The 20,913-nt window shown below is 63.7% G+C and overlaps 1 protein-coding gene across 13 annotated transcripts in view; it reads left to right on the top strand.

Moving 5' to 3' along the window:
• The window catches only part of FBRSL1 (fibrosin like 1), an 80,228-nt gene that overhangs the window by 37,321 nt on the left and 21,994 nt on the right, over positions 1-20,913 (top strand). For 12 of the 13 annotated variants that reach the window (XM_037817301.1, XM_037817293.1, XM_037817305.1 and 9 more), the window contains one exon: positions 6,713-6,742. The exons of the other annotated variant lie outside the window; for it this stretch is intronic. In XM_037817301.1, coding sequence (XP_037673229.1) covers positions 6,713-6,742 — 30 coding nt within the window. The remainder of the gene's footprint in view (positions 1-6,712; positions 6,743-20,913) is intronic. 13 annotated transcript variants of the gene reach the window in all.

The raw sequence follows: 20,913 nt of genomic DNA, 5'->3' as shown, positions 1-20,913 counted from the left end.
GCTTGCGTCTGGCCGCGCCTCAGCTCCTGGGTGTGACAAAGGAGCGAGATCCTTGTTCTCTGGAAACTTGGGTTTTGATGGGACGAGAAGGAGAGTGAGGCAGGTTAGCAGCCGGGCGAGGGTGTGGACACGGCCGCTCCCTGCTGTGAGCTAGTGGTGCCTGGGGTTTCTTTACGTGGCTCAGCAACGGCCTCGCGGTCGAGGGGCTGGGCCTGCGGGGTTCTGGGGAGTGTGCGCTTGGGGACTGGGGGCCCCGACGAGGCGCAGGAGGTGCGGGGCGGAGGGGGAGCGAGGCGGGCGGCCTGTGCGGGGCGTCCGGAGCAGCCAGCCGGGTGCCTCCCCCAGGGGCCGGGTGCCTCCCCCAGGGGCTGGGCGCTCCCGTCGCTTGTGCCCTCGGGGCAGGTCCAGAGCGCGGGGGAGGCGCCGCCCAGCCCCCATCGGGCTGGCTCCGTCGGGGCCTCGTGCTCCCGCCTGGCGGGTGGCAAAGGCGGGGCTCACGCTCACTGGCCCTGGAGGTGGGAGGCCCCTCAGCTGCAGCGTGTCCAGGCGGGCTCTGCGCCAGTGGGTCGGAGGGTTCTGGAGGGTTCCGGAGGCCGCGCGTCACCCTGTGCCGGCCCAGCCGAATGTCTCTGCTCAGTGGGTCTCTGGCTCCTGTCAGCCTGTGAAGGCAGTCAGCGCTCGGGCTGTTAGTTCCTGGTGACTTAATTGCATATTAATTGGGTAATTAGTTCTTTGTTTTGCTTTACATTCTAAACACTTATAAAAAGTGAATTAGCTGAATAAATAAGAACGGGATTTTCAGAATCCTCCCTCCTGGTTCTTGCACATAGGAGCCAGGCTGGGGGAGCGTGGCAGGGGTCCTGGTCAGGTTTTCCGGTTTCGGCCTCGGGGACAGCGGGTGTGGGAAGTGCTGGCGAGCTGCCCCCTGCTCATCGGGGCAGAGATCAGCCTTCCAGGGCTGGGGTCCGGGCGCCGCCTAGCCCCAGGGGGCTGAAGCTGGGCCGTGCCTCAGTGTCCTTGTCACGCAGCGGGGGGCGCGACCCCTGTGAGGCCACGGCCCCTGGGACCCCCTGTCAGTGCCCCACCTCCTGTCCTCTGAGGCCGCAGTGCATTTCTCCAGTCGTCCCATCTGCAGATGGGGCCACTAGGCAGGGAACACGCAGCACCCCAGCACCCACCCGGGGGTCCTGGGCTCAGAGCCCTCGCAGTTAGTGCCCCACCACGGGTGGTCCCTGAGGGCGAGCACAGTGGGAGCAAGTGGGGCAGGGGCGGCATGGGGGGCCGGGCTGTGGTGAGCCATCCTCCTAGGGAAGGCCCCGTCCCTGCCTCCCGGGTGTGGGACCTGGAGGGCCAGTGCTAACGAGGTGCAGGTGCCTGATGAGCGCAGCTCCATCCTTGGCCGTCTCCCAGAAGCCCCCGCGCACACTGTCTGTGTGTCTGGCCTCACTGGGCCTGTTCAGAGCGGAGGGGAGGAGAAGCTCGGCCGGAACCCCCCGCCCTGGAGCCTGCCCATCTCCCTGAAAGAGGGGGCCTGGAGGGTGGAAGGGACCCTCTGTCAGGACCCCAGGTGCTAAAACAGTCTGCGGTGTCGTCATCCATGGGGCATTCTCTGCAATGCGCCCCCAACGCCAATCGATGAGGGGCCCGGGGAGGGTCAGCACCTGGTGCCAGTGCCCGATGCGGGGGAGGCCCGGCCTGAGCGAGAACCTGAGAGCCTCAAGCGAGCTGGAGTTGATGTGCCTGAGACCCCAGAGAGAACAAGTTAGAGGCCACATTCCACCTGTCTGCCCGCTCTGCAGAGCCACGGAAGGGGCCGGAATCCGGGGCACAGGCCTGGCTCACTCAGCACTCACAGAGGGACCCTCAGTCCCTGGCAGGTCGCCTGGGCACACGTGGCCGCCCCGGAAGCCCCCTGGCGTCCATGTGTCCACACTGCAGGATGCTGCCCCGTGCCTGGAAACAGACACACGCCCAGGATGGCGGGGTGCCTGGGAGGGCATGGGAGAGCACAGGCACCCCGGGGGAGGACGCCGGCAGCCGGCTCCAAGGCCACGACCAAGGCCACGCCCGGTGTGACACGAGTCCCCAGCTTAGGCTGCAGCCCTGCCGCGGGCCCTGCTCAGTGCACACTCGCCCTGGTGCTGTCTGGGGACCCATGGGTCTGCCTCTCAGCGCCTGTTGGCTGGGTGGGCATTGGGGGGGTCATCAGCTTCTTCCTTGAGGGCAGGGCCCAGACCAGCCCCCACACAGCCGCTTGGCCACAACCTGCCCCCCAGGCCGGGAGCAGAAGGAGCAGCAAGGACCAGTGGCCAGGTCCCCTCCGCTCATGAATTTTTCATGCCTTTGTTTGAGAAGTGGGAGATAGTCTGCCCTCCTCCCAGCTCTGCTGCTAAGCGGTAATTAATGCTCACGCTGAGAAAAGAAAAAGGTGCGTTTCTGCTGCTGCCTAATGGCTGTGTTGATCTATGTCCTGGTTGCTGGGGGTGATGGGCAGCCACACCCTGGGGACTGGGTGGCCTGTGTGGTGGAGACCCCGTTCTCCAGGCCTCCCACGTGGCGCTCCCTTGGGGGACAGGGGCACTGGTCAGGTGAGGAGGGATGGCACCCAGTCCCCACAGTCAGAGGGGCCTCAGGCGCTCCAAGGGCCAGGCAGGGAGCTGGGGTGCATGGGGATGAAGGAAATGAGGATGACGACGGAGGTGAAGATACAGGTTTTAATGATGGTGATGGTGCTGATGGTTGTGATGGTGACAGTGATGGTGATAGTAGTGACGTGGTGGTGATGGTGGTGATGAAGGTGCTGAGATATGAGGATGATGGCGAGGAAAGGAAGAGGGTGGTGATAACTGTGTTTGCATCGTGCTTGCTGCATTCTGGGTGCTGAGACCGCATGTCACATATATGAAGTCTTTTAGGCCGCACGACAGCCCTGTAGGCTGAGGTACATTAGTTTAACCCGAGAAGTCAAGCCGCTTTCCCTGAGTGCAGGTGTCTGCTCTGCAGCCCTGCCTCAGCCGGGCATGCCCCTGGGGCCTGGCCTGTGCTCTCCTAGCAGCACCCTGGCCCTGGACCCCCAGCCTGTCCTCTCTAGCAGCACCCCCGGCCCCCTGGCCTGTCCTCTAGCAGCAGCCCGTGTGGGGAGAGCCCGAGGGCTGCGAGCCCCTGCCTGTCCCCTTGAAGGTCACCCCAGTCAGGCACTTCCCACGAGATGGATGTGACTCCTTTTTCTCTCTTGCCCTGATTAATTGCCTCATTCAATTCCGACTCTGTTGCAGTTAAACATTAATTCGGTAGGACAATAATGAGTTCATCGCGGTGCTGCCCGCACCCCGCTGGCGGTGGTGTCTGTCTGGTTGATTACGGGCCCGGGCCGTCCGCACCGTGCGCCCGCTGGGGAGCATGTTTGTGCTGTGCTCTGGCCCGTGTCCTGCCCCAGGTGGGAGCCGGGCACCCGAGGCCCCAAGTCCTCGTCCCTGTTGGCAGCCCGGGGAGTTTCCACGCGGGGGCTCCACGACGCTCACCACGCAGCAGGAGGCCTGGTGGGGTCTCCAGCAGCTCCGTGGGAACCTCTGCTTGGCTGGCTCTGCGTCCGCCACGGGGATCCCGTCACATCCCAGGACTTCCCTTCCTGAAGCCTGGTCAAGGCTTCCTGTGTCCCCGAGTGACATGCGAACTCCCACGAGTAGCTCCGTGTGTTCCGGCATGTTCCGGTATATTCCGGCATGTTCCAGTATGTTCTGGCACCTCTGTCTTCTCCAAGCCACCTCCCCTGCTCTCACTCCCAGCCCAGACACAGAGGTCCTTTGCTGTTCCCCCGCCCGGGACGCTCTTCCGGGATCTGAGGTCGCCTCGGCTCTGATGCCCCCACCCGGGGCCTTCCCTGGAGCAGAGACGCCCCACGGCCCTGCACAGCCCCACGCCTGCCCTGCCTGGACCCGCCCTTCCCGGCTGCGCAGCACCAGTGGCTCCCTGAGTGCTCTCGGACCCTGCGTGGTGGGCAGTCGGTGGCCCATTCCGGAACAGACCGCGGCCTGGCGGGTCCAGGAGCGTGGGGCCTGGTGTCTCGCAGGGCGCCGTGCTGCACCCACTCGGCTGCGGGGTGCTCGGGGACATTGCTGGGGGACCCCCAGGTGACTGCTGTGCAGACGCGAGTGCTGGAGCTGCCCGGTCGGACATGCTCGTGATGGTGCTGTGGGCCCCGTGGAGGTTGGGCCTGACAGTCCTGCAGGGAGGGCTCTTCCCGGATACACTGAGGCTGCCCCAGTGCTGCCCACCCAGGAGATTGGGGAGCCCTTTGGGGCCACTTCGGGCCGTGCACTGCGAAGGCCTCTTGGGAGGAGGGGGTGCTTGAATGGGGCACAGGTGACAGCGGCCACAAGCTCCACAGGACCACTGGGGCCATAGCCCCCGGCGCCAGCCCCTCCCCTGAGCACATCTGCGCCCAGCGCCGCCCTTGGGGTGTCCCCGGGGAACACTCCAGAACGCTTTGGCATCTGGGTGGATGGGCTGGGCGAGGCCAGCTGGAGATGCACAGGCAGGGGAGCCCAGAGCTGGACAAGCGGCCTTGGCAGGAGACACGGCGAGACGGGTGCACTGGGCTCGGAGCAACGCTCAAGGGGCTGCGGGTCCCATTCACAGGGTCCTTTCTGCTCACCGAGGCACTGGCGCCTGTGACCCAGGCATGGGTTCTCTGCTGTGGCCCCAGAGCCTCAGCAGGTGCTGGGTCTTCATGAGTGTCTTCCTCGGTCCGACTCGGCTTCCGTGAGCCTTCGTGCTTGGAGTCAACCTGCCCAGGCTGCCCCCGGCCTTGCGTCTCAACCGCCACACGTGACCTCAGGCCTTGAGAGGCTGACTGCAGCCATGTCCTGTGGATCCAGGAGAGGGCAACCCAGGGAGGGGCTTGGCCTCCTGTGTGTGCCCGGAGGGACCCATCTGCCCACGTGCTGCTCCTGCCCCGCGGCCCAGCCCTGTCGGCTGCGAGGGAAGTTTGGGGGCAGGAGGAGCTGTCTGGCAGCTGGGCGGCTGTGCGTCCCTTGTACCTGCATCACAAGTGGCTGGGACAGCCTGAGGTACGCGTCACACAACTCCACAGGCTTTGTCATTGAAGACGTTAGAGCCTCCACTTTGGGGGCACGGTGGAAGGCAGTATGATACTGTGAGAAACAAGCACTATTCCTAAAAAGGAATAAACGCTTACCCGATTGTGGAGAAGAAAAGGATTTATTCACGATCTTGCAAGAACGGGCGCACAACCAAAGTGTGGGGGTTGGTGCCCAGAACAATAGACCCAGCAGTATTTATTCCCTACCCAACTCGCGAGACCCTCCCGTTTCTCCAGTGGCTGATGCTCCGGAGGTTACATTCTATTCCACAGGCTAACTAGCCCAGAAAATTTGAAACATTTGAAGTCTCCTGTGCAAACTTGGAACATTTGAAACAAGTCTCCACCCCTCTTTCCTTTGTTCTGTAACTGCAGAGCCAGTCTGAGCTGGTTTGGTAACAAGTTATGAAGCTATTTTAGGGACCTCTACCCCTGAGTCTCCACCTTGCAAGGACAGTGGGCGGCTAAACAGGAGGACCGGCCACTGATTACAGCTTGGCGTCTTGACCTTCTGCCATTCTCCTGAGCTGCCCCCACCCTGTGTGAAAGCTAAACTTAATCTAATTCTCACAATATGATCACCGATATCAGCCGAGTGAAACCAGCAGTGCACACCCGTCTGGTGCACACCAGCGTCTCAGGGATTTGGGGAGATTTATTTTCAGCAATGTAATTCATTTGACATGAACATATCATAATCACAGTTGCTAGGAAGGGAATTTTGTTTTCTCCTTTTAGGGAGGACATTGCTGTGATTTCTAGAGCAGTCTGTTCTTTTCAAGGCCCTGCTCAGTGAAAGCAGAAAACAAAGGTTTGATTTCCTGGTACTGTCTTCGTCAGCCAGCTGAGCTGACGGAGGGCCTGCGACGTGAGTCGGGGCTTTGTGCCGTGAGCACATTGGCAGAGGGAGCCCCGGTGCCCCTCGTCAACCACCCAGGCCCTGGGTGCCCTGCTTTCGAGGGCACGGTTTTCTCTGGAAGGGAGGTGGGGACTTGCTCTCAGCTGTGCTTCCTCTCCTTCATCCGGTCTGGATCCCTGTGTCCAGTGCCCGCGGTGCAGGCCCCAGGCCTCCCTTGCCCTCCCCATGCCCAGGAGTGCAGGCGCAGTGCAGAAAGGGTGCTGTGGGCGTCTGTGGGCAGGGCTCAGGGGGCAGGTGGGGGCAGCGTGTCTCCTCTGGGCTGGCTCGGGTGGGGGCCCTTGGCTGGCTTGAGGAAGCCCGAGAGGCGCTCGAGTGGGTCTGGCACCAGCAAGGCCTCCCCTGGCCGCAGGGCCTCACCCTGAGAACGGGGCCTGCCCACACCTGAGTGCACTGCCCGTTTGAGGGGCGAGGACCCCTTCCGGCCTGGGCTCTGCCTTCCGGGGCCACAGGCCTGTGCCAGGGCCGGGGTGTGTGGCTGGGCCCCGCCAGGCTGGCCTGGGCTCCGCTCCCCCTGCTCCCCGGGATTGGGCCCACTGCCCACATGCAGCACCTTTGCACCCCACGCTGTCCCCCAGGACCCCCAGGCTCAGGGAGACAGCCCGCCCGCCCCCTGCAGCTGGCCGCCGGGCCCCGGTGGGTGGTGCTTGAGTGGGTGTGAAGGCACTAACTGTCCGTCTCTGTGTCCCCTGCAGTGTGACGGCGAGAGTGACGTGGACGACCAGGTAAGCCCGCTCCTGCTCCCCTCCCCCGACCGCCTGCCCCAACCCCTGGCTGTCCCCTGGCAGAGGAGGGGTGGGCCCGGAGGCCAGGCAGAAGGGTAGCCCCTGACCTTAGTTCTCCCGCTGTGACTGGGAGTGGGGCCTCACGGCCTGCCCAGGGGATGGACCCCAGCCTTGGCTGCTGTGGGGACAGGAGGAAGTGACATGCGCCGGCCGTCCCTGGGGGGCTCGCTGGAGCTGGGAGGGCCGGTTGGCCTTGGTGTGAACCTGGAGGGTGCCCGGCCTTTGTGCTTGGGGTGACTGCAGCAAGCCCCTGGGTCCTGGCCCTCGGCTGGCGAGCAGGAGGGCTTCTGGAATGGGGGGCCGCTCCATTCGGGGCTGGCTTTGGCCCCTACTGGGCACGTAGACTCCGAGAGGTGGCCTCTGCCTGAGGTGCTTCATGGCGTAAGCCGGGCTTCCAGGCCGGGCCGTAAATGTCACACAGGAGACAGAGGCTCCTGCTCATAGCAGCTGCATGTTAGTAGATTGCAATTAGCGTCGTGTTCCAGGAATGACAAAGTCCCCATTAATCCAAGATTTACGCTGCTGGAGCGTTCAGCCCGGGTAACACATGGGAGAACTGGTTTTGGGGCTGCGGCCGCAGGCAGCCTTCTTCTGGGACATCCCTTTTGCTTCCCGGGGCCTAGCCGGGGTTCTCCTGGGCCCTGCAGCACCGTCTGAGGCCAAGGCCAGGCCTGTGCCGGCCCCTGTGTGCCTGGGACATTGATGTCACCGGCCAGGGCCTCTGCAGGGGCAGTGGGGGCAGGCAGGGAGGTGCCAGGCTCGGAAGCGCACACCTCACCGACTCGTAAACAAGTAAGCGGTCAGTTTAGGGGCTGCGCTGGGGCCCTCATGCTTGCAGGGAGATGGGTGGGCCCCTCTGCCGCCGTGGGGGCTCCAAGAAGGTGTCATGTGGGCAGAGGCCCCAGGCAGGTGTGGGGAGCCGTGGAGGGCCACGGAGGGGTTGCAGAGACAGGAGCCGTGGGTGTGTGCGAGTCCTCGTTGAGGTAAGGAGATGGGGTCCTGGTGGCAGAGCCCGAAGCATGGCCGCCACAGCCCTTCACCCAGCACCCACAGCGAGCTCAGCACTGGCTGGAGAGAAGCCGGGAAGACATGGGGCCACACAAAGGAGGAGGTGCAGGAGAGATCGGGGGGCACAGGAGAGAGGGAGCAGCAGCGGTGAGGGCCCTGACTCTGGCTCAGGGGTGGGCTTAGAGGAACGGAGCGCCCTCTGCCCCGAGGACAGCCGCCGGGCACCCTGGGACCGGGGACGCCCCAGGCTCGCTCTGCTGTGTGGGCCTTCGAGGCCCCGCGTTGTCTGCGCCGTGTCCTGGGGGGCGCGGGTGCTCTCCTCCTGCCCACTGTGCAGGGGGAACACGCCTGGCGGCGCTGCCCTGGGGAAGCCACTCCGTCCCTGCTAGCGTCCAGCCGCCCACCGCGATGGCAGGCAGAGGGGCTTCTCATGCAGAAGCGGACAGGGCTCACATTTTGATGGGAGCAGCCACCCGTCCTGATCTCTTTAATGAAATTAGATCAAGTGCGCCTGGGAAAACGCTGAGCCGGCACGTTGCTTTCATCACCTCCTTTAATTTAAAACCAGTTTGCAGGGAAAACGCTCTGGGAGGCCGGGTTGCTCTGAGAGGGAGGCCGAGGGGAGGGGAAGGGGCTTCATGGGCGTTTCCCCCAGTTCTGCCACACGTGGCGTGGCCTGAGGACCCGGCGGCCGTCAGAGGGAACCGGGCAGCTGCCTGGAGGGTGGGCTCATCTGCGGCGACTCCCAGCCCCCTGCCCTGACCCCGGCCGCCCACCCCCCGCTGGCTGCGGGTTCGCCTCTGGGCAGACCTGGCGCTGCCGGCCGGGGGTGCGGCTCCACAAAGCAGTGCCCCGCGGGAGCCTGGAGATGTGTAGCTGCTCTGCCAGGGCTCCTGGGCAGCCCCAGGGCCAGCGAGAGCTGCCCGAGGGTCTGGAGCGGGGTCTGCGAGGGGGGAGCTGTGCTCCTCGGGGTCAGGGATGGCGGGGGAGGCTGCGGTGCAGTCCGGAGCCCTCAGCGCAGCTTTGCAGTCCTTTGTTGAGGCCGCGGCTCTGGGGCGGATTTCCCCGCTGGACCAGCGGCCGGACACTGGCCTCGATGCCTTGGGGCCTTTTTGGGGACTCTGGTGGTTGTGAGGTGGTGGCAGAGGGCAGTGGGGCAGGTCCATTCCCCACCCCAGCCCGCAGGGCGCCCCCCATGTCCACCTGAGGCTCAGGGCCTGGGGGCTGTGGCACTCTGAGCAGTCCTGAGATTCTGCGCACTGGCTGGCTGCAGAGGGGCCCAGACTGTGGGGGGTGTCTTGTGCTTCCCAGACGAGAGGCCAGCCTGGGTGCGGGCTGCTTGCAGGTCTGTGGGGAATTCACTACCCGTAGTGGAAGAGGCTCCGTGCTTCTGCTGTCTGGGCGTGTGCCAGCCCCTGGAGTGTGTGCTTGGGCCCAGTGCACCACCTCTCGCTGCTTCCAGGCTGCCCCCCACCCCTCCACCCCTTCCTGCCCACCTCCGCCTGGCCCTGGGTCCTGCACAGCCCCAGCTTGTCTGCTCCCTTCCCTGCCCTCGCCGGAAGGACTTGGGCTTCCTGCGGCCTGCAGGGTTTCCCTGCCCTCCATCCTGGCTTTCAGGGCTCAGATGTCCACAACTCCAGCAGAGCGTCCGGTCAGCTCGGCACTGTCTGCCTGCTGCGATGTCGTGTTTCACAGCAGCTTAGACAAAGCAGGACTTTGTTTCCTTACCTGAAAGGGCCGGGGTGGGCCCTCCAGGCATGCACGGCAAGCCCGCGGCCACCAGGCTCCGTCGTCTTCCTGCTCCGCCAGCCTCAGGGTCCCCTCTCGGCCTCTAGGGGTGGCTGTAGCACCAGACATCTCATCTGCATCCCACCTTCCCTGACTTTTCTTTCTATTTTTTTGTTTTAAATTTTATTTTGAAATAAATTCAAACTTAAAGGAACAGTTGCAAAAACAGTACAAACTCCATACACAGAACTCTAGCACACTCTGACCCCCCTCCCGATACCCTGATCCACCCACTATAACATCCTGTCACACCACCTTTTCTTTCTTTCCCTCCTTCCCTCCCTCCCTCCCTATCTATCCTCCATCATCTATTGCTCTGTTTTCTGAACATACAACAGCAAGCTGCACACATCCTTGAACTAACAATGTAATTCACATGTACACTTCCCATGAACAAGAACATTTTTTTATGCAGTCCCATTAAGCACAGTTAAGAAGTTCAAAAAATCAACATTGATACAAAGCTTACATTCCATATTTCCTTTTTTTTTTTCCTTATGTCCCATCTGTGTCCCTTTGAGCCTCCTCTCCTCCATCCTCAGATCCCATCCAGGATCACCCTTGGCATTTAATTGTCTGTATTTCCTTTTTTTTTTTTTTCTTATGTCCCAACTCCCTGACCTTTCTTTATGCAGATTTATCAAATTCTCCTGTACGTGAGGCAGGAACAGTTCTGGTATCTTCTAGGAACCGATAAAACGTCTAATGTGGCGCTAGCAGAGTAGGTGAGGAGGAGCGGAGGCAGGAGGCTGGGGCCCAGGTGAGTGACTCCCAGAAGCCACCAGGAAGGTTCCATTTGGGGCAGGGCAGTTGGGAACATAGCTGAGTCCCTGGGGCTCGTGACAGGCTTGGTCCCTGAGCCCCTGCCTCAAGTCTATCCTCTCCTGGGCTCCCCTGGGGTTGGCCTCGGGGCTCTGTGGCTGCATCAGGTGCAGACAGATATTTAGGGGACATTGCACCACTAAGTAGACAGACGGATCGAGATCCTGTCAAGGACCCCCAGCCAGCAGCACCTCGTGAGGCTCTGGCAGACAGGCCAGCAGGTAAGACAGACAGATGGGTGGACAAGAAGCAGACAGAATCCCACAGGGGACTTCCGTCCTGACAGACCAAGATTCCAAGAGGGCCCTTCCCCAGGTCCCCAGCCGGACACCCAGCAGGGGCGTGCCAGCCTGCAGGACAGACAGTCCCACAAGGCTCAGACAGATGGACCAGACTGTGACAGCCACCCCTGCCAGGCGCTGACATGCTTGGCCATCCCGTCCCCGGGCAGGCAGACAGGCAGACAGGAAATCCGCACCCCTCTCCCCCTCTGCAGACGCCTGCCCAGTGCTCCCTTCTGGCCCCCGGGCACCCTGCCGCAGCTATTCGCGAGGCTGGGGAGGGTGTGAGCTGCGTTGCCAGAAAAACATGGGTGAACGATAGTGTGGGGCCCGGTAACGCCCGTCTGCGAGGGGCCCTGAGCACCCTCACTCGAAGGATGTCTGCCTGTCTGCCTGTCTGCCAGGCGTGGTCCGGGGCCAGGAGGAGCCCCCACCCCCAGACGCTCCCCCAATGCTGAGCCTCAGCCATGGTTCTGCGCTGGGGGAATCCCGGGGCAAGACACAGCGGGGCACAGCTGAGTGGGGACCCCCTTTGTGCCCTGCCGTCCCCCTCGGCCAGCCCGATGGCCACGAGCACAGACTCCCATCCACTCCTTGGAACCTTTGGTTTCCTCTCTCCAAAATGTGGCCGGCGAGGTTCACCTCTTAAGATCTTGAGTGGCGAGAGTGCTAACCAGACAGACAGACAGACAGATGGCTGCCTAGGGCTTCCCGCTGGGTGGGGTTAACCCTTCAGCTGCTGGGCCTTGAGGGGTCCTGGGGGAGGGGTGCCGCGTGTGCGCAGCAGCTGCTGCGTGTCGTGTTGGTGGGAGCCGAGGGCAGAGGCTCCGTGGGCCGCGCCCCTCTTCCCGCCCCCTGGCGTCTTCATCCGCCCCCACGGGGACGTCCCCTGAGCCCCTCCTTTTTGGCAGCTTCGGATGTCTGCCCCTGCCCCACCCACAGCCCTGCGCTGCCTCCTGGGATGGGGGCGGCTCAGGGCGCCCTGCCCACACCCACCAGAGCCTAGGGCTGGGCTTGACGCTTCCTTCGTTCACTCCCCATGCGTCAGAGCGGGGTCCCAGGGGTCCAGACAGAGGGGAACCCCGCTCTTGGGAGCAGGCAGGCGAGGGCCGGCAGTGGGCGGCACGTGGCTGGGTCAGGCTGTCTGAGTCCTCACCCTGCCTGGCCCGGCCGCGGCCCCGGAGGGTTCTGCCTGGGCACACCGACTGGATTCCACAGCCGGCTGTCCTGGGGAGCCTCTGCTGCAGGTGAGGAAGGGCAGCCCCTGGGGCGGCAGGACCCCGCCCTGCCTGGCATCAGCCTCCAGGGTTTCTCCTGCCCACTTTTGGAGAGTTCTGCCTGCAGTCTGCCCACCCCTCCCAGCTGGAGTGGGAGCAGTGGGTCCTGGACCCTGGTGGGCCGCACGCAGGAAGGAGCGGGCTGAGGGTCACTCTGCCCTGCTGGCCGGGCTCGCCCCGAGTGGGAAGGGAGCCTGCACCTCCAGCTGCCACCCCAAGCAGTATCCTTGGGCAAGACACCCCTGCTCTTGGCCTCGTGCCCTCGTCTGTGACACTGGCCAGGCTGTGGGCCGTGGGGACGACCAGATGTCGGGCATGCCGAGCCCAGGGCGTCCGTGGCCCCCGGTCTTGTACGCTTTTGGACAAAGGCCATTTGTGGTCCTGGGGAGCATCGGGGCGCTCTCTGCGGCTGAGCCCCTGGGTTCCCACCACCAGGAGAGCGGCTGTGTGTCCCTGGCCCAGGAGCTGCTCAGAGCAGGTTCTGGAAGGCAGGTCCCGCTGCTGTGGCCTCTAGAGGAGCCTTTGCTGCCTCGGGAAGCAGGTGGGCCTCGGAGCCCCTGGACGGAGCTCTTCCCTCGCTGCTCACGGTGCACGTGCCTGGACGCACAGCGGCTCCTGCGCCCCCAGAATGCGCTGCGGGCTCACCCCTTCTTCAGGAAGCAGCTGGGGACGCAAGAGGCCTCAGGAGTTAGCGTGCCACGGGGACAGGGACCTCCTCGGGGCCTCCCCGAGACAGGCAGCCATTTAAAGCCAGAAGTCCACAAAAAGTTTTTTCACGGAGTGTCTTTTTAATGAGTGAATTCACATTAGCATAATTGAATTGACACCGCACATACATCGTGTTCCTTCTATGCTGGGCGACGGGAACGGTGTCTTGAGTTTGGAAGCGCATCTCAGAGTGGCCACTGGCCGCCCTCCCGGCCCCCGGCGCCTACCTGCAGAGCGGGGACAAACGACCACACACCTCACCCAGCGCAGGGGGCGGGTCCCCTGCCGAGGGGACCACGGCTGCCGCTGGAGAGGCGAGCGCCGCTGGGTGTTGATTTTTGGTGTCAAGGTCATTCCTTCCAACAAGGCAGCACAAAGCACGTTACTTTCCCGGCCACTGTAACGAGGCACCACAAACCCGCCGGCTGCAGCCACAGGCGTCGATTCCCCACATTCTGGAGGCCGAGGGGCTCTGAGCCCTGCCTTTCCCGGCCCTGGGCTGCCCGGCCACCACCCTGGCAATGCCCCCACCCCTCGGCCTTCATCGCTGTCCCCTCTTCTCTAAGGACCCTGCTGTTGGCTTCAGGGCCCCCTGGATGGTGCAGGGTGACCTCCCCTCGGGACCCTGGTCAAAATCACACCCGCAGGGCCCTTTGGCCGGAGGTCTCCCCGTGCTGCCTGTTGGGGTCTGCGGCAGCGTCCTCAGCCGGGGCCTCCTCGGGGGTGACCGCTCCTCAGCCACCATGTCCTAGTCTGCCTCCGCTTTCCGCGGGGGTTTCTAGATTTCCAGAAATCCCACATCTTTTGTAGGATCTACAGTTCCCCGTGTAGTTGATTTGCGCTGAGCTTGCGTGTTCTGGTCTGGTAATGAGGGTGCGGCTGGCCATCCTGTCTAGGGTGTCTGAGGGGGTCCGTTTCCAGCCACACACAAAGATTTTAGTTTCTTGTGCCTTTCGCTTCTCTCCCAACACGGCTACTGGGGAGACGGGTGGTGAGCATGCTTGGCTCAGGAGGGGCCTGAGCTCTGCCTTGGGGTCCCGGGGGCTCCCCGCCGGCCTGCCCCATCCTCCATGGCCTTGGCTCAGCTCTTCTTGGAGGGCCTAGGGTCTTTCCGGGGCTGGCGCCAGACTGGAACGCAGTAGCTATGGCCGGACCCGTGTTCTTTCTGTACTGGGGATGGGTTGGGGATGATACACAGTCCTGGCAGCCCCACAACACCAGTCCCCTCTCCCAGCCCCGAGGCCTGCTCCAGGACAGGCCTACAGGCCCACTCCTTCCCCCAGCCTGCAGGTCCCTATCCTGGGCACCGTCTTCTTCCAGACCCTCCGGAGTTCCCTGTGGCTCTGCCTCTGGAGGGACAGCTCTAGGGGTGGCCCTGCCCCTTCTCCTGTCATCCCAGTGCCTGGAGGTTGGGATGCTCAGGGTGCTGGGGTGGGGTGGTGGCAGCCAGATCCACACATGACCCTGTGCTCCTGGCCAGACCTTCTGTGCAGCCTCCTCCCCATAACGATGATGAATGCGGTTCTACCACTGGGTGTTGAGTCATGAGCTGTGCAGAAGGTGCCTCTGCAAACCCCACTGAGCTCCTAGGTGCATCATCGTTACCGTCACTGTGCTCTTTTGATAATGTATTCCCACTTCCTTTCCTTCTAGATGTCTAATTTTGTTAAATCTTTCATATCACAGTTTCTTTCCTTTCTAAACAAAATTAAAAACAGGCCAGCCCCAGGTTTTTTAAGGTCTGATTTTACTCCCAAACCAGAGAGGGGCAGGGGCAGCGAGGCCTGGCAGTGGCGGCTCCTCCGTGATGTCTTTTCAGGCACTTTTTACATGTGAGTCAGGGTCGCCAGGGGTGGGGCTGAACAGGCGGGGCCGTGGGGGGTGGGCAGAGAAACAACTGACAGGAGATGTGAACATCAAAGAGATTTATTATAGGGATTGGCTCACGTGACCGTGGGCGTTGGCAAACCTGAATTCTGCAGGGCAGACCTCAGGTTGGTACTTGATGTTGAGGAGGAATTTCCCAAAAGCTGGCTGGCTGAAGTAGAAGGAGAAATAACTTCTGCTGACTGCTGAATTCCTCGGTTCTCCCAGCTGATTGGCTGTGGCTTCTCTCATTGCTGAGGGCAGTCTCCTGTGTTGACTGTAGATGCCATCAGCAGTAGATGCATTCAACCGACTAATGATTTAAATCATGAAATCCCCTTACAAGCATAGTCAGGCCAGCACTCACTGGACCAAATAGCTGGATGCCATCACCTGGCCAAGTTGACACATGAAATCAGTCATCACGGATGGCAACAGTGTTACTTGACAGGCCTAAGGACTGAGTATTTATGTAGCATTTAACACAGTGCCGGGCACACAGTGCTGGTGTACGGGAGGAGATAGCAGAACTTTGGAGCTGATGCTAAATTGTGTGTGTGTGTATATATGTATATTAGTAAAAAAATACGTATACAAATATTTGGTAAATAATTCAAACAGAACAAAAAAACTTACAGTCTTCTCAAACCTGACCCCTGGTCTCAAATCCCACCCTGGAGGCCACCTCTGTTGGCCATTTCTTCTGAATTGCTGCTGGTTTTCTCTGCATCTGTAAGAGCTTGTGTTTGTGTAGGTTTAGTTGCCTTTTGGAAGGGGAAATGCTAGCCCACTCTGCGTGGGACTCGGTAGCTGGTCCCCAGCCTTGGTCTGAACCCTCATGCACTGACCCTGCGACTGGCTGACAGCAGACTCGCCCTGCCTGGCGCACAGTTCTCAAGCCCAGAGACAGACACGTGGACACCCCTTCGCAGTGGGGTCCCTGAATGTGCCCCATCAGAACTGGCCTCCTGGTGCCCAGTTCTGGCCACTCCCCTTCAGCCATGCAGCTGTGGACACGAGCTCCTTGCCACCCCTCCATCACCACACCCCTGCCGCCCGGTGCTGCCGCCTGCCTGGTACCTACCAGCAGGTACTGGGCCTTCACCTGGGGCATAGGCCACTGAGAGCCCGCCAGCCTGGGTGTGAGTGCGGCTTCCTCCCCTGGCGAGCCAGGCTCTGCCGTTTGCAAGCCGTGCCACCCCGTGCGTAAAACAGCCGTCTCCAGGACCGTGGTGGAGGTGAGCGCGGGCCCAAGCATCTGCAGTCACCGCGGCAGCTTGAAATGAGGTGTCCTGGGTCGCATCCCCGTTCGCCGGTGAAATCAGAGGCCAGAGGGGCGGGAGGCTTGTCGCCAGCTGGCCCGGGCGGGCCCTGGACTCGGGCCAGCTCCTGGAACTTGGCGAGTGACCTCGCGCGTCGGCGACTCAGTTTCCTCCTCCGTACCGTGGGAGCAGGAACTGGCTGTGACGGCGGGGCCGGTCTGGGCACATCCAGTCCTGCGGGCCCTGAGCGCGCGGAGATCCGTCGAACCCGGAGCCGGCGCCCCGCCCGGAGAGATCCCGGCCTCCGGGCTGGATTAGTCGGGTCTGCCCGAGCCCCCGCCCCGCCCCGCGCGCGGGCGCCGCCGCCTGCGCTCCCGCCAGTAGTGCGTCCGCCGCCGCCGGCCCGGGACCCGCACCCGCGGCGGCCAGAGGAGACGAGCCGGCCGAGAGCCCCCCACCACCCCCACCCGAGCTGAGCGCGGCCGAGATGTGCGCCCCGCGCGTGCCGGGCCCGAACTCCAGCTAGGCGGGGCGCGCCGGGAGCGGGGCCGGCCGCCGCGGAGTCCGGAGCGGGCTGGGGCTGCTGGGGCCCCGCGCGCCGCCGCCTGCGTCCATGCCGCCCGGCTCCGGCTCCGGCTCCGGCTCCGGCTCCGGCTCCGGGACTAGTTGCGGTCGCCTGCGAAGCGCGGTGGATCCGGGGCGCTCGGTGCCCGCGCGGTGAGTGCGCGCGCTCTGAAGGCCGGGGAAAGAGCGGGACTTTGGGGAGCCAGCGTGGACCCTCGGGCAGCCGGGCGCCCCGCTAACGCCATCTCTCGGCATCCCGGTGCACGGGGCCCTTAGTGTCCCTCCGCTGGGCTTCGGGACGCGTGTGGTGGCGTGCAGGGGCCCAGCCCGCAGAGCGGTCCCCAGGCGCTGGTGGGGCCCGCGGCGGCCCCCGGGCCGAGTGCAGCGGGCGGGCGCGCGCCTTTGCGCAGGCTGCAGACCGCCCGGCGGGGTCGGCTCCCTGGCCCCCGGCCGCTCACCTGCGCCGAGTTGGAGTCTTTGTCTGGGGCGGGGCGGGGCGGCGCCGCGTGTCTGCGCCGAGCCTGTCCCGAAGGTTCGGCTGCGCCCAGACAAAGAGCGCTGCGAGCTCCGCGCGGGCTGGATTGCACCTCGCACCCAACGGGCGTTAGTGCTTATGCTGACACTCTCGGCTGGCCGTCTGCGCCCCCGGGACCCTGAGCTTGCCTCCCCCTGACCTTCCCCCCTTACCTTGGCTCAGTGCCGGCAGTTGGAGATGGATGTGGCTACTGGAAGCTCCGGATCACGTCCCTGCAGATATTCCCGGGGGAGTTAAGAACCCAGGCCTGGTGGCTGCTCAGAGCTGCCCACCCCTGTGTCCAGCAGACACCCCGAGGGTGCCCAGGCTTGGAGGAGGTTCCTGTGTCCACAGGCTCCCCAGAGAGGCGCGGCTTTACTGGCTCAGGTCCCCAGACCCTGGCTAGATGCACTGGAGGCTGCCAGGTGTGTGCCCAGGACTCCACAGAGCGCTGGGTTCCCAGCTGCAGCTTCCCTGAGTAAAGTTGTGGGCCTGGGGCCCTGCGGAGGGTGGGCTTTCTCTGGCCTTGGGGTTCACAGGGGCAGAGAGAGGGATCAAGAAGAGGGCCCTTTGCCTGGGCAGATGCCCAGAAGGCCCCCTTTCGCGACTGCCTTTGACTCTCCTGGCTCCACACGCACCCCGTTGCGGGCCTGGGAACCAGCAGTGGAGCAGTGGCCTTGAGCGGACTCCGTGGGAGCGTGTATGGTCTCCAGGGTGGAGACCCCCATGCCCCCACCCCGGCACCAGGGAGCAGGAGGCATTGTGCCTCCCCTGAACTACGTGCCGTCTGTCCTCCTGTGGACGCACCTTTTCTGCATTCTGATGCCCGTGGGCGCGGAGGTGCAGAACCCTGCAGGGCCAGCGGCCCCTGCCGCCTCTCGTGAAGCCACCCTGGCAGGAGGGCCGGTGGGTGGGCACGGGCGGGGCCCCTTCGCCCAGCACCCTGCTGCTTCTCTCCTTCCCAGTCCTCCGGGAAGGCGCCCGGCCCCAAGCTCGTCTGTGGCATCTGCTGCCAGCAAGGCGCAGGGAGGCCCTTTAGCAGTGCCGATGGGTGGGGCCCTCGGGGGCTGGCAGAGCGCACTGTAGAGGGAGGCCTCGTCACCGGAGAGTGTCTGCGATGGCCAGCGCTCCCCGCACATGCTGACCCTGGGCCCTCCTCGCCCCTTCCACCCCGGGCACCTGTGGAGGGCGGCAGGTGACAGGTGGGCCGACGACAGCTGGGAAAGAAACCAGAGCAGGGGCGTTCTGCTAAGTGTGGGGGCAGGGATGGAGGCCTGAGGGGCATGAGGCGGGAGGGTGGGGGTGCAGGGCTGAGGCCCGGGGGCTGGGAGGAGCGAGGGTCCTGTCTCGGGCCGTGGGAGACTGGAGTGTCCTCAGCAGGGCTGTGATGTGCTCTGTGGAGAATTGGTTTTCAGCTGGGCAGAAGCTGGGCTTCCCGGCAGGCACGGCAAGCTCGAACGGTGCCTTCTCCTGCAGGTGCCTGGCACTGCCAGTGTCATCTGGGGGTTGCAGAGAGGGGACCCCAGAGGGCAGGCACTGCACCTGGGCCGCAGGGCAGGGGCAGGAGGGCGTCAGGCTCCGGGGCTGGTGTGGTCCCCAGGCATGGAGGGCACGGCTGCAGCCAGGCGGGCTCAGCCCGGGTTCTCAGGAGTAGGGACCCCAGGATCCCGGCATGTCCGTTTCCAGCGTCCTGGATCGGGGCACGGGGCGGGACTGTTCACCCTTCTCCCCTCCCCCCATCCCCCCATCCGTGTATCGTCCTCAGGTGGCCCTGCTCCTCTGTCCTCACTGTCCCCTGTCCTTCCTCTCCCCTCCCTTCGTGCTTCCATCCCCCCTCCCCGACCTTGGGCCTCAGAAGGGGGAGCGAGCAGGCTGTGGGGCCGGGCTCTGTGCCCGGGAGCCAGTGGTCCAGTCTCCACATCCCTCACCCCAGGTGGGGGTGACCACAGGACCGCCCCCACTCCCAGGGCTCTGTGGAGGACCCACTGGAGGGCCCTCGGGCGTCCGAGGGGATGGAGCCGACTTCCCAGCGATGCAGGCCGTTGCTGGCGGGAGCAGCGGCCAGTGGGACCAGGGCCCACCCACTGTGCTGTTGGCCTCGGCCCCGTTGTCCTTTCCTCCTTGCTGCGCTTCTCCTTGAGACTCGCGTGTTGTCAGCGGCTTACTCCTGCAGACTGTCCCTGCGCTGGCCCTGGGTCCCCGTGGTGGTCCTGACCCCAGGCAGCTTGAGGTCTGTGGCATGAAGGGGGGGGGGGCAGGGAGGCAGGCGCCTATGAGCCTGGGGGTCCCCTGGGGTGCAGCTCCCAAGCAGTGCAACCCAGCAAGCAGGAAGGCACGAGGCCGGTGGTGCTGGGGTCCAGGAGGTGGGTGGGGGGCTGGGTGAGGGCCAGAGCCTCCCGGGCCTGCAGCTACACACCCTCAGCCAGCGCGAAGCTGCCCCCTGCATCTGCACGTGCTGCCCGCCACAGACCCCTCACCCGAGAGACGCCGAAATGTCTCTCTGGGCTTGCGCAATGTCGCTTGTCCCGTCCCAGGGCCAGTCCCTTTCTTAGTTGACGTCAGCTTGACCGCTCAGCAAGGTGGAAGCGGAGCCCGTTTCTCCGCCTGTCCTTGAGCCCGTGCAGCGTCCCCCATTTCTGATCCATCTTAGGGCGTGCCATGTGGGGGCCTGCAGTGGCTCCTCTGCCCATCCCTCTTGGGGGTGCCTCCTTTTCCTGTCGCTCCTGTGTGCCCTGGGGAAGGGCTTTCACATGTCCCTCTTCGCCGGTGTGTTTCCTTTGTAGTTTGAGCTTTTGTGACATGCTCAGAAAGGTTTTTCCATGTGGCATTGGTGTCTGCAGTCCATCTGGAGTGACACGGGTGCCTCGGCTTTGCTTTCTGTCGGCCAGGAGCTGCTGGTCACCTGGCGTTCTTTGCGTGACCCCCTTTTCCCCACAGACGTGAGACACCACCTGGAGCAGCGCTGGGTTCCTGGGTGGCCGCGGCTGCCTGGGGTTTTCTGCTCCGTCTGTCCCCGTCTGCTCTTGCATCAGGGCCATGTGTTTTTTTGCGGAGTTTTTCTTGGTGTAACTGCTGTGCAGTAAGCTGTGCCTGTTTTGAGGATGCTGTGTGATCTGTTCTGGCAAATGCACCTGACCGCGTGCCCCTTGCCCCGGTCAAGACACAGGGCCTTTCCATCGCCCCCAAAAGCTCCTCCTGCTCTTTGGTTGTCCGCCCTGCCCCTCCCCCAGCAGCCACCTGCTGCTTCTGGACAGTGCAGGTGAGAATGTTCTGGGTCTTTGCACAGATAGCGCCGTTCCGCGTGTGCTCCTTGGCTGCATGCGGTGCCTTTGAGGCCCGCCCGCGCACATCTCCACAGCTCACTCCTGTTTGTGGCCGAGCAGTGTCGGGGGCGGCTGTGCCACGGGAGTGCGGGGGGCACTGGGCATCTGTGCTCCCGCTGCGGCTGAACCTGCCCCCGGCCTCATGGCGCTCGACAGTGGGGATCTTTGGAGGCCCCACTGAGGCCCGGGAAAGCTGCCAGTGTTGCAGGCCTGGTCAGCACCGTCTTGCCAGGCTCTGAATGGGGGCCGTGAACTGAGACCTCGGGTGGCGAGAGCCGGCGGCTTTGTGGGGCCGTCGGACGTCGCAGCCGAGCTGCGCCTCTGGTGTGCAGACTCTGTAACTGGCCTACTGCTGGGGGCCCTCTTTTTAATTACTGTTAAGAGTGACGGCTCATGTCCCCGAGAGGAGGACAGGCAGGTGGGGGTGTCCCCACAACCCAGAGCAGGTCCTGCCTGTCCACCCCTTCTGTCCTGCTCCTTCCCGTCAGCCCCTGACACCCTTTGTCTCGGCTCTGGGGCGTCACTGGCCTCTGCACTTCGTGGTTGCTGCAGCTGGGGCGCAGGTGCGAGGAGCCGGACAGCGTGAGCTTACAGCATGTGTGTCTCTGCCATGGGCTCCCACCACCAGGCCCCAGCGCCTGCCCCTTCTCCCCGGAGACATGCACCCCTCGTTGCCCCTCCCACTGATGGACCCCCTG

Source organism: Choloepus didactylus, chromosome 23 (assembly GCF_015220235.1).
Source record: "Choloepus didactylus isolate mChoDid1 chromosome 23, mChoDid1.pri, whole genome shotgun sequence".
NCBI lineage: Eukaryota > Metazoa > Chordata > Mammalia > Pilosa > Megalonychidae > Choloepus > Choloepus didactylus.
The sequence above is the reverse complement of the archived record's forward strand: the minus strand, read 5'-3'. Positions and strand labels throughout refer to the sequence as shown.